We start from the raw sequence: 16,756 nt of genomic DNA on the forward strand, positions 1-16,756 counted from the left end.
CTACTGAAAATGTTACAACCAACAGAAATCTCCAAGAAACATTCAATCGAAGATAAAATGAAATCTAATTCGCAGAGAAAATGACCCACACAGACTCATAAACCTTGAGGTCTTTCGGCCTTCTCGAGCGCAGTAGAATTTGTCTGTTACAGAGATACATGCACAAAATATAATTTTTATTCCAAGACTGAGTCATCCAAAGAGGCCATGTGGTCTTGAGCTGAAAGAACCGTGTTCTGTTTTGGAGAGTCAGCTGGTGTTCTGTGTGAGCTTTCAGTGCCTTTGAATTTCTGCTTGTGAAAGACATGTTACACGTACAGAATGTCCAAAGAATGATACAGGGATTTCAGAGAGTTTAAAAGATAGTGGAGAAGCCAGGTCAGACACCAGGAGAGAGAATGTGCTAGAGAGGGAAGTGTGAGGACCGACTGACAGTTTAATAAAAGAGGGTACGACATTTTGCAGGCATGTAAAGTGTGAGAGTTTTATACAGGAGCTTCTTCCTATATATATATATATATATATATATATGGGCTTTCCTGGTAGCTCAGCTGGTAAAGAATCCACCTGCAATGAAGGAGACCTCAGTTCAACTCCTGGGTCGGGAGAATTCCCTGGAGAAGGGATAGGCTACCCACTCCAGTATTCATGGGCTTCCCTGGTGGCCCAGGTGGTGAAGAATCTGCCTGCAATGCGGGAGACCTGGGTTCGATCTCTGGGTTGGGAAGGTACCTTGGAGAAGGGCACGGCAACCCATTCCAGTATGCTTGCCTGAAGAACCCCACGGACTGAGGAGCCTGGCAGGCTACAGTCCATGGGGTCATTAAGAGTCAGACATGACTGAAGCAACTTAGCATATATATATCCTGCCATACAGTCCTTTTTCTGGGTAGCAGTTACATATGACAAAGGAACAAAGTGAGGGAATTTGTTTACAGTTCTTTCTGATACTTTCTCACAGAGTGGCAGATAAAGGCACGAAAGAGAAAACCCAACAATCTGGAAGCCGCTGGTTTTTCTTTCCTTATAAAGCACCCCCCGCAACAAAACACATATACTCAAAACATATTGCTGCTAGGTCGCTTCAGTCGTGACCGACTCTGTGCGACCCCATGGACTGCAGCCCACCAGGCTTCTCCGTCCACGGGATTTTCCAGGCCAGAGTACTGGAGTGGGGTGCCATTGCCTTCTTATTATGAACATGTTGTTCATAATATGTTCAAAACATATATGAACCCCCAAAGAAGAGAATAAGATAATCATAAGATGTCAGTTATTGCCTCATAAGTTTAAGCAAGGAAGTCTAAGAAGATAATATCGAATCTCAAATGATCAAATTAAACAGATGCACTGAATTCCTCCAGTTAAGTAGATCAAAAAACATTCTGAACTACAAAGAGGAAAACAAGATACAGCAATGATAAGCCAGGAGGCAAAGTCCGAGTATTTGTTTACGTCACAGCTTAGCGGTCAAGAGGTTTCTTTATGCAAATATCACCATCAGCATGAATGACTGTATCTTCGACATAAGAAAAGAGAATAAAGCATGTGATGAAAATTTCAAGATCAAGTATGAATATGATAAGATGTGATTATTTATTCATTTTTGGGAGAAGAGCATTTAAAAATGTTGGAAAGAACCACCTATAATTTTATTGTATTCCCATCAGTCTCTCAAAGACAATGTTCAGTCCCAACCACATGATAATGACAAAGTAAAAGTGAAAGTGTCAGTCTCTCAGTTGTGTCTGACTCTTTTTGATCCGATGGACAGCCCACCAGGCTCCTCTGTCCATGGAATTCTCCAGGCAAGAACTCTGGAGTAGGCTGCCATTTCCTGCTCCAGGGGATCTTCCCGACCCAGGAATTGAACCTGTGTCTCCTGCACTGCAGGAAGATCCTTTACCGTCTGAGCTAATGACAAGATTTCCTCTAATGAGTTCACCAACTATCAACCATCACAAATACTTAGGGCTTCAGAGGTAGTCTTTTGCCTTTTAAAAACAAATGGTATTTAGATGCATTTAAAAATTTCTATGTGATGTATATACACTGGGAAGATAAGCCCAGCTTCTAGTTTTAACAACGTGTTCTTTTTTTTTTTTTTAACAGACAGACTGATGACAACAGTCCTGAACAGGAAGATTTTACCTCTGGAACAGTTAGTCAGAGACCAGGCAACATCCTAGTTTTACCAAATACTGCTCGCCTAACGCAATATATGTACTGAACGTGCATTCAGAAGATGCTAAACTGAGGGGGGCCAACAGGTAAACAGCGTCTAAGACGACACGGAGGGGACGGGTGGTGGAGGACGATTCTCACACCTCCCTCCATCTTCAGAGGTCTCTCCTTGATTTTCGGTTCTATGCCTATTTCATGTTAAAATATTTAGCCTATTTACCTATTCTGAAACATGGCATGTTCTGATATATACAAGACAATAATATTTATGATTTTGAAAAACATTTTAGAAAATATTTTGGTACCATAATGCAAGAATCAGCCACAAACTGTGTTTATTTATAAATAAGTGGGTTTTTAAAACTTGAAAACACCAACTAAACTACTTATATAACCACAGCATATAACACATGCTTCTGCATGCTCTTATATTCTAAGGCCCCTGAGCAAAGATTCACGACTCATTCAGTTTTGCGTCCTCAAAGTGCCTAACATAGAACTCGCCCTGTAAAATTTTAATTAATGTTTGTACAAGTATACTCGGAAAAACTCTTATTATGAGAAAGCATTCTGTATAAATAGTTCGATCCATGTTCCCAATAGGTCCCTCATAATAACAATATTCTCTTGATATAGTTACTAAGACTTCTCACAAATGAGCTATACAACAACAAAATATTTCTGTTCTCTGGCTGCAGTTTCGAAAAATTCAACTAGCCAGAACTTTCCACTCAGCACCTATTTATCCTGCATACCAACGCTTAAACAGACAACAGCTTACAAACCAAAGACACAGGTATTCATTAAAAATAAATTTGTATCACTCATATATTGAACTTACAACTATCCATTTCCAAAAAAACCACTATGCACTTGATGGTATTACAGCACTTATAAATGATTACTCATGTTTTTGATAATGACCTTAAAGAATCTCAAACACTCAAATTCTAAAAAAAAGAAACCCAAACCCTTATATTCTTATATTTAATAAGAAAGAGAAGTAGATCTTCACAATTCAAAACATTTTTTTAAGGATGAATGGGCATTTATCTGGAGAAAACTCTAATTTGAAAAGATATATGTACCCCAGTGTCCATCACAGCGCTATTTACAATAGCCAAGACAGGGAAACAACCTAGATGGTCACACAGTAGAATATTAGTCATAAAAAAGAATAAATACTGTCGTTTGCGGCGACATGGATGGGATCCAGAGATTATCATAGTAAGTGAAGTCAGGTAGAGAAAGACAAATATCATATGATACCACTTGCAGGTGTAATCTAAAAAAAACAATACAAGTGGACTTATTTACAGAATGGTTACCAAAGGGGAATGGGGTGTAGGGATAAATGAGGAGTCTGGAGTCAGCAGATACGAGCTACTATATATTAAATAAACAACACTGTCCTACTGCATAGCACAGGGATATTATAGGATATTCAATATTCTATAATGAAGCATAGTGGGAAAAGTATGAAAACTCATATACATATGTGTGTAACTGAGTCGCTTTACTGTAAACCAGACACTAACACAACACTGTCAATCAACTTTACTTGAATTTAAAAAATTAAGGGTGAAGACGAAAAGTGTCTTGTGACTATCTTTTAAGTTATCAAAAGATGTTCAATTAGCCATTAACATACAAATTAACTGCCTGAAACACTGCCTGACTATAGTTTGGTTTTACTATGAAACATCAACACACGATTAACCACAAACCTTGAATAACCACAGCCCTTGCCCCCGCCTCTGTCTCTGTGCGAGTGGCGTTGACCCTGACGGCTGAAGACATTTAACAGCCGCCAGGAGAATCATCTGTTCAACGCAGAATGGAGCGACATGCCCTTTCCGTGGATAGGTGAAGAACTTGGAAATACTTTCAACAAGCTGCCTTACGAAAAGCTTCTGCTGATAAGCACCAACCCTCTGCTCCCGACACCTGGCTCGTCACTCCCCTAGTCCACTTCTCTCTTTCCTTCTCGCCTCGGGGACCGCCTTTCTGCCTGTGCCTCTCTAATCCAGCTTACCTCTCTACCCCTACCCTTGAGGGGAAGTGGAATTTCCCCCACTCCACTTTATTTTCTGCTCTTGCCTGATCAAGCCTTAGTTTAAGCGCATCCTTTTAGTTTATCAACTGTTTTAACTACTGGTACTTTTGCAAATGGGAAGCCCCAGTAGCTCAGCTGGTAGGTAAAGAATCTGCCTGCAATGCAGGAGACGCCGGTTTGATTCCTGGGTCAGGAAGATCCCCTGGAGAAGGGTTAGGATACCCACTCCAGTGCTCTTAGGCTCCCCTGGTGGCTCAGATGGTAAAGAATCTGCCCGCAATGCAGGAGACCTGGGTTTGATCCCTGGGTTGGGAAGATCCCCTGAAGAAGAGAATGGCAACCTGCTCCAGTATTCTTGCCTGGAAAACCCCATGGGCACAGGAGACTGGTGGGCTACAGTCCATGGGGTTGCAAAGAGTCAAACACGACTGAGCAATTTTCACTTTCACTTTTTCAAATGATTCCACTTGGCAGCCTCTAACATCCTAGGAGAATTTAACGTGACGTTCAAAAGACCTATGTGGCTAGAAATGCAGGGTGTAAACAAATGATTACCTTGTCTCGCTCTTTAAAAAACTGGCCTCTCCCAAATGAAATTTTTGAAGACAGAAATAGATCAGAAGAAGCCAACGCTTGTGTTGACAGTCTATGTTTAAGCTATTGGAAGTCATTTAAAAAAACAATAATTTTCAATTAATTATATCTGAAGAACGGTTGGCAACGTGTCTTACTGATTGAGTACCTGTGTGTATAACTCTCTGAGTATGGACTGTCAGGACACAAAGACGAACAAATAAGTAAGATACAGACACAAATAACCACAAATGAACAAAATATGATAAAGAGGAAGAGGGGTGTAGAACAAGTGCTGAAAGACATATGAGTGCTCATCCAGCTGTAAAAGTTAGCCAAGTGGTATCCGGGGTCAGCCCTGAAAAATGTGAGCAGACAGCTACTAGTGGGGGAAGCAAAGAAATGGCAATAAGAAGGAAGGCCTCGGAGGGAGGAAGCTGTGAGCCACGCTAAGAGGATGCGGATTAGTCCAATTTGGCCAGAAAGCAGAATACGCAGAATGGGGCTATGTTCTGCCCTGCATGCTGAACATAGTATTTTGGACACACTCATAAAGGACAGAACTGAAGCCACAAGATTGGAAAAGAACTCCGGAGGAAAGAAGGATGCAGAGATAGAAGAGAAAATGACCAAGAACATGTAATGAGGATTGTGTGTGTGTTAGTCGCTTAGTCATGTCTGAGTCTTTGCAGGACCATGGACGGTAGCCCACCAGGCTCCTCTGTCCACGGACTTCTCCAGGCAAGAATACTGGAATGGGTTGCTATTTCTTCCTCCAGGGGATGTGTCTTCTGCAATGGCAGGCAGATTCTTTTATCACTGTGCCACCTGGGAAACCCATAATTAGGAATACCTACTGTTAAAGGGCCTTACTGTCCTTGAAACTGCTCAGGAAGCAATGAGACCATTCCTGAACACCACATTCTCTTATGAAAGGCAGATGGGAGAAAATAAATTCTATACTGGTCTAAAACCAAATAAATAAATCATTTAATACGTCAAGTTCTAAATGTTCCAAAACTGGGAACCTACCTAGCTGTCACTAAACGATCTTTCTTACTCTGTTCAGAGTATAAACTATTTTTAGCTATTCACTCCTATCTAAAATGATGCTGAATTCTGGAAGCCATTTCTACACAATGAATGATAAGGTAAAGAGTCTGTTTCACCCAATTCACAAAAACAAACAGATCTCCATGAACACCTGCACATATGTGCAGAGATCTAAAAGATCAACTGGGAAGTTCAATTAAGCAGAACAAAGTAAGACAAACAAAGCTTTATAAGCAGCTCTTCCCTTTAGACTTAAAGGCAGAAAAGATTTGGAGTCAATATACTGCATCTAGCCTGCTGACCTCCAAGGAGTCTTAAGTCATCTTTGAATCCCAAGAGTCTGGGATGGTACCTGACACTTCGGGGCTTCCTATAAATGTTTTACAAGCGAGGAAAAAAATCAGAGTTCACAAACCATCAGAAAATGGCTGAGCCACTAACATACTTATTAAACTATACTTCGTAGGCTCAGGGCCAGATAATGTACAAACTGGTATTTCCTAATAATTTTAATATATATTAGAACTAAAGGGTTTTTTCCACTGAGTTCTAAAATTAGTGAACTAGAATATACCCCATTCTTTAAACATCCACTTTGTCACACTAGATATATTTAACTATATATTGAGTTCCAAAGGCTCTACTTCTGACAATTTTCATAAGGAAAGAATGCCACTGTTTAAATAACAGTGTGACTGTTTGACCAGGCAGAGAGAGGACTCTTAGTACCTTTATGGTTTCAGTGGGCACTCCAGGTTCTGGCACTTTATCCAAATAAGTGGTCAAGTCTTGATCAACGTGTTCAAACACTAACGTCAGTTTGGTTTCTCTGTCTGTTCGTGACACTGTACACACGTCAAACAACCTAAAAGGAAAAAGAAAGAAGTATTAGGTAGGTGGTAATATGAAAAGAAGTAATCTGTAAGTCTTACACACATCCTTTGATCACAAAATTAAGGCAGGGGAAAGACTAGATTTGATCCTTCCTGGTGGTAATATGTAAGGATACCTATTAGTGCTTAGTCCCTCAATGTCCTACTCTTTGGGACCCCATGGACTGTCACCTGCCAGGCTCCTCTGCCGTTGGGATTATCTAGGCAAGAATACTGGAGTAGGCAGCCATTCCCTATTCCAGGGAATCTTTCCAACCCAGAGATTGAACCCACGTCTCTTGTGTCTCCTGCGTTGGTAGGCAGATTCTTTATCACTAATGCCGCCTGGGTCTGACACTTTAATATGAAAGCTCAGGAGAGGAGCACTTGGTTAAGCGGTGACAAAATTCACAGTGGTAAATTGAAAGCAGCGTGAGAACGTCTGCTTGGAGAGTTCCTCAGTTAAGATCTTAGGGACACATGCTGGTGGAGACAGTTTCAAAAACTGCAGCCTCTATAAAAAATACGGTTCTTAGCTCACAGGTCAAGAATTATTGAAGAGACAGAAGACTAAGCATTCTTTGAGGACACTGGACTCTGCGATTTAGATTTTCCTGGAATTTAAAGTCTTCAAATCATGCCGATGAAAGTAATTAAAATGGAATATGGAGAAATCTGGTTTATTTCTAAGAAAGTGTTCTCATCCTGGTCAATCCAATCATCTCCCTGGAAAGGGCAAGAATTCTTTATTTTAAAACTCCAAATATCATGCTAATAAAAATTGTGAATTTTTATTTTTATTTTTGAGGGGGATGCAGACATTGCACTGGCAAACTACTCTGCCCTAAGATGATAAAGGCAGATTGACAAACTTTATAATTATGTCTGGATGGGAGAATTCAATTTATCCCATAAAATCCTACAACTAATTCAAAATTTAAGTTTTAAAAACAAAGCCTTCAGTAATCAAAAGAATTTTCAAGCCAAAGGACTGATCCTCCTTTAGTTCCAACAGTCAAAGGACACCATGGGGGGGTGGGATGGGGTGGGCGGGGAAGGGCATGAGATGCTCACCAAACATATAAAGAATTAAACATGCCACCCATAAACAAGCTGGAAATAAGTTTCAGGACAAGAATGTAATATAAATACTAAGAAAAGGCTAATAAAAGTTCTATTCATATTATTTTCTTTCATGTTTTAAAATGAAACTACACTTTCTTCAAAGAAATTAACTATAAATGGGCCTATAACCCACGTACTAAAATGCAGGGTTGACTCACAATTAGCCACTTTGTACATTATCACTTAAATGTTTAATGCCTAGCTGGTTCACCATGCCACTCTACTGCATTTCTGCAATCGATGGGCTCCACAATCTTTGGTACTTCTCTGTAAATCTAAAGTAAACTTTAAAAGAACACTATAATTAAGTCAAATCAGATAGAGTGAACACCACCAACAACCACACATGCTTCATAGCCAGATCCAAACTCCTTTTTAATCCTGGGTAGCCTGAGGTGAGTTCTCCAACTCCAGTAAAATCAATTAAGAGCAACCAAATTTCTTCCCTACTTTGTCTACTTTCAAACATTCTAAGTTTTTTAATCATCTACTTATCAAATTAACTTCTAAATTTATAAAGTCTTTGAATATCACTAATGTGACTTATTCTGAAAAAATGATTCTGATAAAGTAAAAACCCCTACTTGAAAAACATACTACAAATAGTGCCATAACTCATATGCATGCCCTACTGTGAAAAATACGACTGCTGTCAGTCATGGATCAAACCAGTCAATCCCAAAGGGAATCTACCCTGAACACATTGGAAGGACAAGTGCCAAAGCTTACGCTCCAATACTTTGGCCACCTGATGTGAAGAGTCGACTCACTGGAAAAGACCCTGAGGGTGGGAAAGATTGAGGGCAGGAGGAGAAAGGGGTGACAGAGGATGAGATGGTTGGATGGCATCAACAATTCGATGGACATCAGTTTGAGCAAACTCTGGGAGTTAGTGAAGGACAGGGAAGCCTGGCGTGTTGCAATCCACTGGGTCATAAAGAGTCAGACACTGAACAACAATGCATCTGAAACCTGGGAAGTTTATGAAAACACTTCTTTGAATATGGTAATTCGAGGTAACTACCATTTATTCATAGGCTCTTTCCATTAAACCCATATTCTTTGACAGCTTTACTTTTTTCTTCCACAAGCACCAAGCTTCTTTATATCAGTTGCTTCTATTTTTGTGATAAAATAAAACAGCAATGAACCAAAAATGGCCTGTATTAAAATCAGATACAAACATGAGAACTGCATCATTACAGCTATGCTTCCTTACACATTACTTTCAAAATGTTTTCTTACTATCAATAATACATTTCCTTAATAAAAATACATTTCTTATCACTGCCTCCAGTCAGTAAAGAGCTAGTAACTTCAGTTCTTACTGCACTTAGGGTCTGTATACATCAGACATTTTAGTAATTTTCAAAAGGAAAAAAAACATTGACAGGGACATAACTAGAGAATGAAGTGATCATAAAACACTGCAAAGCCAAAGGGTCAGCTGCTCCCAAACCGTTGTTAGTTACCTAACACCCCTGGCAGTATGCTATGTTGCTTCATCTCACTGAAACCGTTTTTAAACACTCTGTGTGTCACAATGCAAGAATCACATCTAACCCACCCAGGTTATTTTTCTCAAAGTTATAGCACTCTGCAATTCTTTAAGACTCACTGCTGCGGTCTGCAGCACCTGTGACGTCCAAGCTCCCTGGGGTCGCTGCTAACTGCCCCTAATGATGAGCCGTGGAGGAAAGGCACTAACGTTCACTGGCAATTATTATAAAAGTGGAGTTTTAAAAGAGACATATTTAAAGAGACGAACAGTAGAATATTCTCATATAACTTTTAATGTATATAGTTATATATTCCTCTAGGCTACGAAAAGAAGGGTGCTCAGTAGAAGTGGCTCATGCTGGTTTCAAGGAGACAATTATTTTTATTTTTTAAGATAAATTTCACTTGATACTATAATAATAATATTAAAAATAATAATACTAATTTCACTTGGGAAATGGAGCCTATTACTGTTTCCTTAGAAATTCAAAGGTGGCATCAAGAGCAGTAAAAGTCCTAGAAGAACCTGTAGGCTTTGAACTCCAGTCCTGGCTGTCAACATCCTACAGACTCAATAATCCACAGAAGACATTTTGGGAAATACTACTCTCTATATTCTCCAAGCCAGGCTTCAGCAATACATGAACCATGAACTTCCAGATGTTCAAGCTGGTTTTAGAAAAGGCAGAGGAACCAGAGATCAAATTGCCAACATCCGCTGGATCATCAAAAAAGCAAGAGAGTTCCAGAAAAACATCTATTTCTGTTTTATTGACTACGCCAAAGCCTTTGACTGTGTGGATCACAATAAACTGTGGAAAATTCTATAAGAGATGGGACTACCATACCACCTGACCTGCCTCTTGAGAAACCTGTATGCAGGTCAGGAAGCAACAGTTAGAACTGGACATGGGCCAACAGGCTCGTTCCAAATAGGAAAAGGAGTACATCAAGGCTGTATATTGTCACCCTGCTTATTTAACTTTTATGCAGAGTACATCATAAGGAACACTGGGCTGGAGGAGGCACAAGCTGGAATCAACATTGCCGGCAGAAATATCAATAACTTTAGATAAGCAGATGACACTACCCTTAAGGCAGAAACTGAAGAAGAACTAAATAAAGAGCCTCTTGATGAAAGTGAAACAGAAGAGTGAAAAAGTTGGCTTAAAACTCAACATTCAGAAAACTAAGATCATGGCATCTGGTCCCATCACTTCATGGCAAATAGATGGGGAAACAGTGGCTGACTACTTTTCTGGGCTCCAAAATCACTGCAGGTGGTGACTGCAGCCATGAAATTAAAAGACGCTTACTCCTTGGAAGGAAAGTTATGAACAACCTAGACAGCATATTAAAAAGCAGAGACATTACTTTGTCAACAAAGTAATCTAGTCAAGGCTATGGTTTTTCCAGTTGTCATGTACGGATGTGAGAGTTGGACTGTGAAGAAAGCTGATCACCGAAGAATTGATGCTTTTGAACTGTGGTGTTGGAGAAGACTCTTGAGAGTCCCTTGGACTGCAAGGAGGTCCAACCAGTCCATTCTAGAGGAGATCAGTCCTGGGTGTTCACTGGAAGGACTGATGCTAAAGCTGAAACTCCAATATTTTGGCCACCTCATGCGAAGAGCTGACTCATTTGAAAAGACTCTGATGGTGGGAAAGATCGAGGGCAGAAGGAGAAGGGGACGACAGAGGATGAGATGGTCGGATGGCATCACCGACTCGATGGACATGGGTTTGGGTGAACTCTGGGAGTTGGTGATGGACAGGGAGGCCTCGCGAGCTGCGGTTCATGGGGTCGCAAAGAGTCGGACACGACTGAGCGACTGAACTGAACTGACTCTATATTAAACTTGAAATTTCGTCTGACTTCATTGAGTGCTTGAGTGCTCAGTCACTTTAGTTTTGTCGGACTGTTTGTGACCCTGAGAACTGGAGCCCGCCAGGCTCCTCTGTCCGTGGGGTTCTCCAGGCAAGGTTACTGCAGCAGGTGGCCGTGCCCTACTGCAGGGGATCTTCCCAATCCAGGGATTGAACTCACACCTCTTATGTTTCCTGTATTGTCAGGCGGGTTCTTTACCACTAGCACCACCTGGGAAGCTGGACTTAATTGGTCAGTAAACATTACCATAGTAAAATGAAGTTACATTAGTGATGTTATATTATGTGTTAAGTCACTTCAGTCTTGTCTGACTCTTTGCGACTCTATGGACTACAGTTTGACAGGCTCCTCTGTCCATGGGATTCTCCAGGCAAGAATACTGGAGTGGGCTGCCATTTCCTCTTTCAGGATATTCGTGATAATGGGTAGAAAATGCACTTTGAATCAACAGTTATAAATACTACTGTTAGGAATTTTAGAACATAATATTTTGGATGCTTTCTCATCTACAATGACTCTATCTGGAATCAGCCCAAAGCAAACAATAATCACTTTGGTGAGCAATAAAGAGAAGATAGATGCTTTAATATAACAGATCAGACTCACATAAAGCAACTGAGCTAAACAAGAACTGAAATCCCTGGTATTTGGCAGGAGGTTAACAATCTGCAATATATTTATATAAATCAATAAGGAATGTGGCCAGGCTGCCTAGAGCCCCTACACTTGCAAAACAAAAGGGCCAGACAGGTCTGAACACTTGAATACAAACCCTGGGAAACAACTTCAACTGTCTGATTTCTTGTGTTGATCAACATCTTAAGGCTTTCTAAAACTTAAAAACAACTCTTTGCTATTCGGTAAACTGACAAAAATACCATTTCAGCAACTGTATAACTACAGGGCTGCAAGAGAAACATAATCACACTGTGTCGAAGATGAATAAAATATCTCATATGACTTTTAGAGGAAATGAGAACTACCATTCAAAACATATCCATTAGGGCTTAGCTTAATGTGATCCAAGCGAATTTTCAAAAAGTAGAAATGGAAAGTGTTCTTGAGCGCTTACTGAGTCTATGAATGCAATTTAGCTGCACGAAACATGATCCAAAAAAAGGCAGAGAGGTCATTATCATTTCACAATCAAGTCAGACAAGCCCCTAACTATCCCATAAAGCAATCCTCTCCCTGTCTCCGTTGCTCTGACACCCCAGCTGCAGGGCAGAGAGCAAGCACTGCGGTCCAGCGCTGCACTCAGCTTTCCAGCTGTCCTAGTGATGTAATCATCTCATAACAAAATATCTCCATGCATTAACTCTGCATCCTACCCACTGTAATTCGGAGGATTACAGGACTGCTTCCTGTTCGTGTTCTCCACTTAACTTGCTATTCTGGATCTATTGCATAGGCAAGTTGTCTTCATCTAATGGATGGGATTATGTCCAATAGGTCTGGGATTTCCAAAGATTAACAATTTACAAAGGTCTCCCAAACAACATGCTCTGTAAACACATTCCCTGCCTTTCTATTGTGGTTATAATTAAAGGGAAATCTGCACTATTTGCTGTGATTAAACTCTGACCTGTCACAGGAAGTTCTATGAGGATTTTTCTCCTGTCATTTTTTTTCTATACTCTTGAACATTAGGACATCAAACAGTTCAAGAGCTGTGAGATGTCTGGCACAGCTGCCTGAAAGTGCTAAATAAAATTTTATTTGAACTATCAGCAGTCTTCAGAATTGAGAAATTAAAAACAAACCTCTCTACTCTCTTCTGCTATGGTCCACAGAGCACCTTCTGTGGTTATAGCTTGCACATTCCACTAGCGCTACACTACGGGATACTGGCCAGGGTATTCTCCTTTTGCTCATTAAATATAGACTATGTGTGCTTATTCTCAACAGCACTGAATGGTGTAATTCCAGAAGTATTTGCTGCCAGCAATAATGAGCGTGCTGCTAGAAGGAAAGCACCATTTCAGCAGCATCTGTAAACATTTATCAGGACCTGCCATGTGCAGGCACTGTTCTTGGTTTTAGAGATTCCAAGAGATCTAAGATGGGTACCGTTTTTAACAGTGTCATACCCAGTTGCGGGAAAGACAGCCAACATGTAAACTTGTAAAACTACAAGTAGTGGTATATGGCTGTGTATTAATTCTACAAACACTACGTGAAACTTTAACATCAACATCAGAGTAAATTCATTCTACATCCTACCGCAGAGTCTGTGACGTCTCCATTTCCCACATCCATTATCTCTTCTGGAAACCACACCGTCGCTTTTTGCTGAGGAACCATGTCGAGCCCATACTCAGGCAACAGAGCTGTGGGGCGCCTGCATAGGAGGGCATGCACCCTACCCTAGACACAGTGATGACGACTGATTCAGGGATGGACAGGACCATGAGAACTGGTCCAAGGAATTTTACTAGAACTTCTGGGAAAGCAGAGCTCTCTTTATTCTGGGATTACCGAACTGGCGAGTGATCAGCCTGCAGCTGCTGGTGGCCGTCTCTGCCACCACTTCAGTGCATCCACCGTGGAATGCCGCTGACACTGAAGAAAGCCTGAGCGGGGAGATAACAGGCAGGAGATTGTGGACGACGTCGGTAAAGTACCCAGATCCATTTGTGCCCAGGCTGCCCCGGATTCATTACACGAGCGAGTAATGCTGCTTTGGCGCTTATAGACACCTATAAACATTCTGAAACAATTAAAACAATTAAATGACTTTAAACATCAATATCTGACCTCAAATACATCTTACGTGTTAGACAAAATGAATCAAGCTCAAGATGCTGGGGAAGAATGAAGGCAGGACGCACAGGGGGCGGCAGACGCTGAGATGATTGGATGGCATTATCAACTCAATGGACATAAGTTTCAACAAACTCCGGGAGGCAGTGAAGGACAGGGAAGAGTGGCGTGCTGCAGTCCATGTGGTCACAGAAAGTCAGACATGACTGAGTGGCTGACAACAACAGAGCAGCAGGGTGACTGTCCCATTCCCTGATTTTCTGGGAGACTATTTGTCTTAAGAGGGTCCTCCACGCGGGTGCCCGCCAGAAGTGAGTAATCGACAGTAGCGGAGTCTAAGTCACGTCTGCCAGGGAGCCATCCGGCTTCTCCCCAGGGTTCCTCCTTGTGGTTCCTCGTCTGACCACAGGGGCATTTTACAGAGGAAAAAAATAAAGAAAGGAGGAAAGAGAGATAAGCTCATAGCAAACAGGAGTATGGGACCTAGAATCAGAAAGGCCTCAGTTGGTAAGAGGAAGTGAAGAGAAGTAATAATACAAAGATACTGAGTGTAGTTCATTTAAAGACTGAGTCCAATGCTCAGAGCTATGTTCTGAAAACCTTAGTTAAGCAACCCCCTTCCACCAGCTCTTGCTGCAAAGTGGAAATGCACAGGGACGCCATATCAGTAGTAACCCTACTTAGGGAAACCCCTGTGTGATTACACAGTTCCACTGAAGGCTCCCACTACCTGTTAAGGGAATGCAAAGTCAACACTTTTTCTTTACTAAACCATTTTTATTCTTTATAGCCTTAAAAAGTGTATTCCTAAGAAAGCCTCACGGTTCATTTTCTTCCAGTTCATCTTTAGTTTCTGCTTCTATCTACGTATTCTGGCAGTGTGGATCTATGAGTTTATATTTTTGCATACACTAATCAAAAAGTGTTTTACAAATAAAATGGAGCTCCCCCAAACTGAGCAAGTTTACAAGATGTGACTTGTACTACAGTGAATACTTAAAACAGAACAAAAGTAAAACTTCTGTATAAGGAGACACACTGTTATCATCCAGAAGTGCAAACTGGTGCGCTACAAGCTGGGCCCCAAATAAGCAGTTTGGGCTGCCTTACTGGGCATAAGGGATACTGTATACTGCTCTGCTCACATTCAAGATGAACTCCAGAAACGGACACAAAATAACAGAATCCACATTTCCTTCACAGTCCTCTGGCAAGCACTCTGTGTGCTGTCCTGTGCTCAGTCGTATCTGACTCTTTGCGACCCCATGGATTGTCACCCATCAGCCTCCTCTGTCCATGGGATTCTCCAGGCAAGAATACTGGAGTGGGTTGCCATGCCCTCCTGCAGGGAATCTTCCTGACCCAGGGATCAAACTCAAGTCTCTTACATCTCCTGCACTGGCAGGTGGCTTCTTTACCACTCGCACCCCCTGGGAAGCCCATAGCAAACACCAGAGGCACTTATATTTCAAGCACAATCCTTCAAAAGCCTAATGCATTTTATGTGAATGAAAGGCATAGAGAATAATGAGGGAGTAACATCACTGTTATGCTGCTGCTGCTAAGTCGCGTCAGGAGTGTCTGACTCTGTGCGACCCCAGAGATGGCAGCCCACCAGGCTCCCCTGTCCCTGGGATTCTCCAGGCAAGAACACTGGAGTGGGTTGCCATTTCCTTCTCCAGCGTGTGAAAGTGAAAAGTGAAAGTGAAGTCGCTCAGTCATGTCCGACTCTTCACGACCCCACGGACTGCAGCCTACCAGGCTCCCCCGTCCATGGGATTTTCCAGGCAAGAGTACTGGAGTGGGGTGCTAATGCCTTCTCCAACTATATGCTATTAAGGGAAACAAGTTAAGACACATGAGGAAATCATTGAAACCTATTTTATTCTGAGTCACCATGTGGATCACCATCTCCCCAAAATCAAGAGAAAGAAAAACAGAGGCGGCTAGATAATGATGACTTTCACACTTTTGCTTCGGCCAGCTCCAATACAAAAGAGTTTCCTGAGGTCAACAACAGCATAAAGTCAACTCTATAAAAAGAAGAAGCCTGCTGACTAAGAAAATTAGGGACCATCACGTCTTGATTCAGTTCAATTCAGTTCAGTCGCTCAGCCGTGTCCGACTCTTTGCGACCCCATGGACTGCAGCACACCAGGCTTCCCTGTCCATCACCAACTCCCGGAACTTATGTCTTGATTACTAACAGAATAAACACCATTGGAACTTCCCTGGTGGTCCAGTGGCTAAGATTCTGTGTTCCCAACGCAAGGGGCCTGGGTTTGATCCCTGGTCAGGGAACTAGATCCCACTGCCTCCAACTAAAGATCCCACATGTTGCAACTGCGATCGAAGTCCTGAGTGCAGCAACTAAGATCCAGTGCAGCCAAATAAAGTAATAAATACATTTAAAAAAAAAAAGAAATTAACACCATTTACCAACCCATGGACAGAAGAGCCCAGCAGGTGACAGTCCGTGGGGTTGCAAAGAGTCAGACACGACTAAGCAGTCACGAAGCACAGCCCAGCACACACACTGTGCTTGCTAGAGGACTATGAAAGAATTCTATTATTTTATGTTCATTTTGACTGTGAACAGAGCAGTATACAGTACCCCATTTACCCGTTGCTGCTGCTACTGCTGCTGCTAAGTCACTTCAGTCGTGTCCGACTACTCTTCGTGACCCCATAGACGGTAGGCCACCAGGCTCCCCCATCCCTGGGATTCTCCAGGCAAGAACAC

At 41.7% G+C, this 16,756-nt stretch overlaps 1 protein-coding gene across 1 annotated transcript in view; it reads right to left on the reverse strand.

Annotated features, from left to right (window-relative positions):
- Nucleotides 1–16,756, reverse strand: part of CDK6 (cyclin dependent kinase 6) — a 266,251-nt gene that overhangs the window by 189,350 nt on the left and 60,145 nt on the right. Inside the window, exon 3 of the mRNA XM_055420428.2 lies at nt 6,596–6,731. Within this exon, the coding sequence (XP_055276403.2) occupies nt 6,596–6,731 (136 nt within the window). The remainder of the gene's footprint in view (nt 1–6,595; nt 6,732–16,756) is intronic.

This window comes from Moschus berezovskii, chromosome 3, assembly GCF_049115385.1.
Source record: "Moschus berezovskii isolate FMDL1 chromosome 3, NW_MosBer_1.0, whole genome shotgun sequence".
NCBI lineage: Eukaryota > Metazoa > Chordata > Mammalia > Artiodactyla > Moschidae > Moschus > Moschus berezovskii.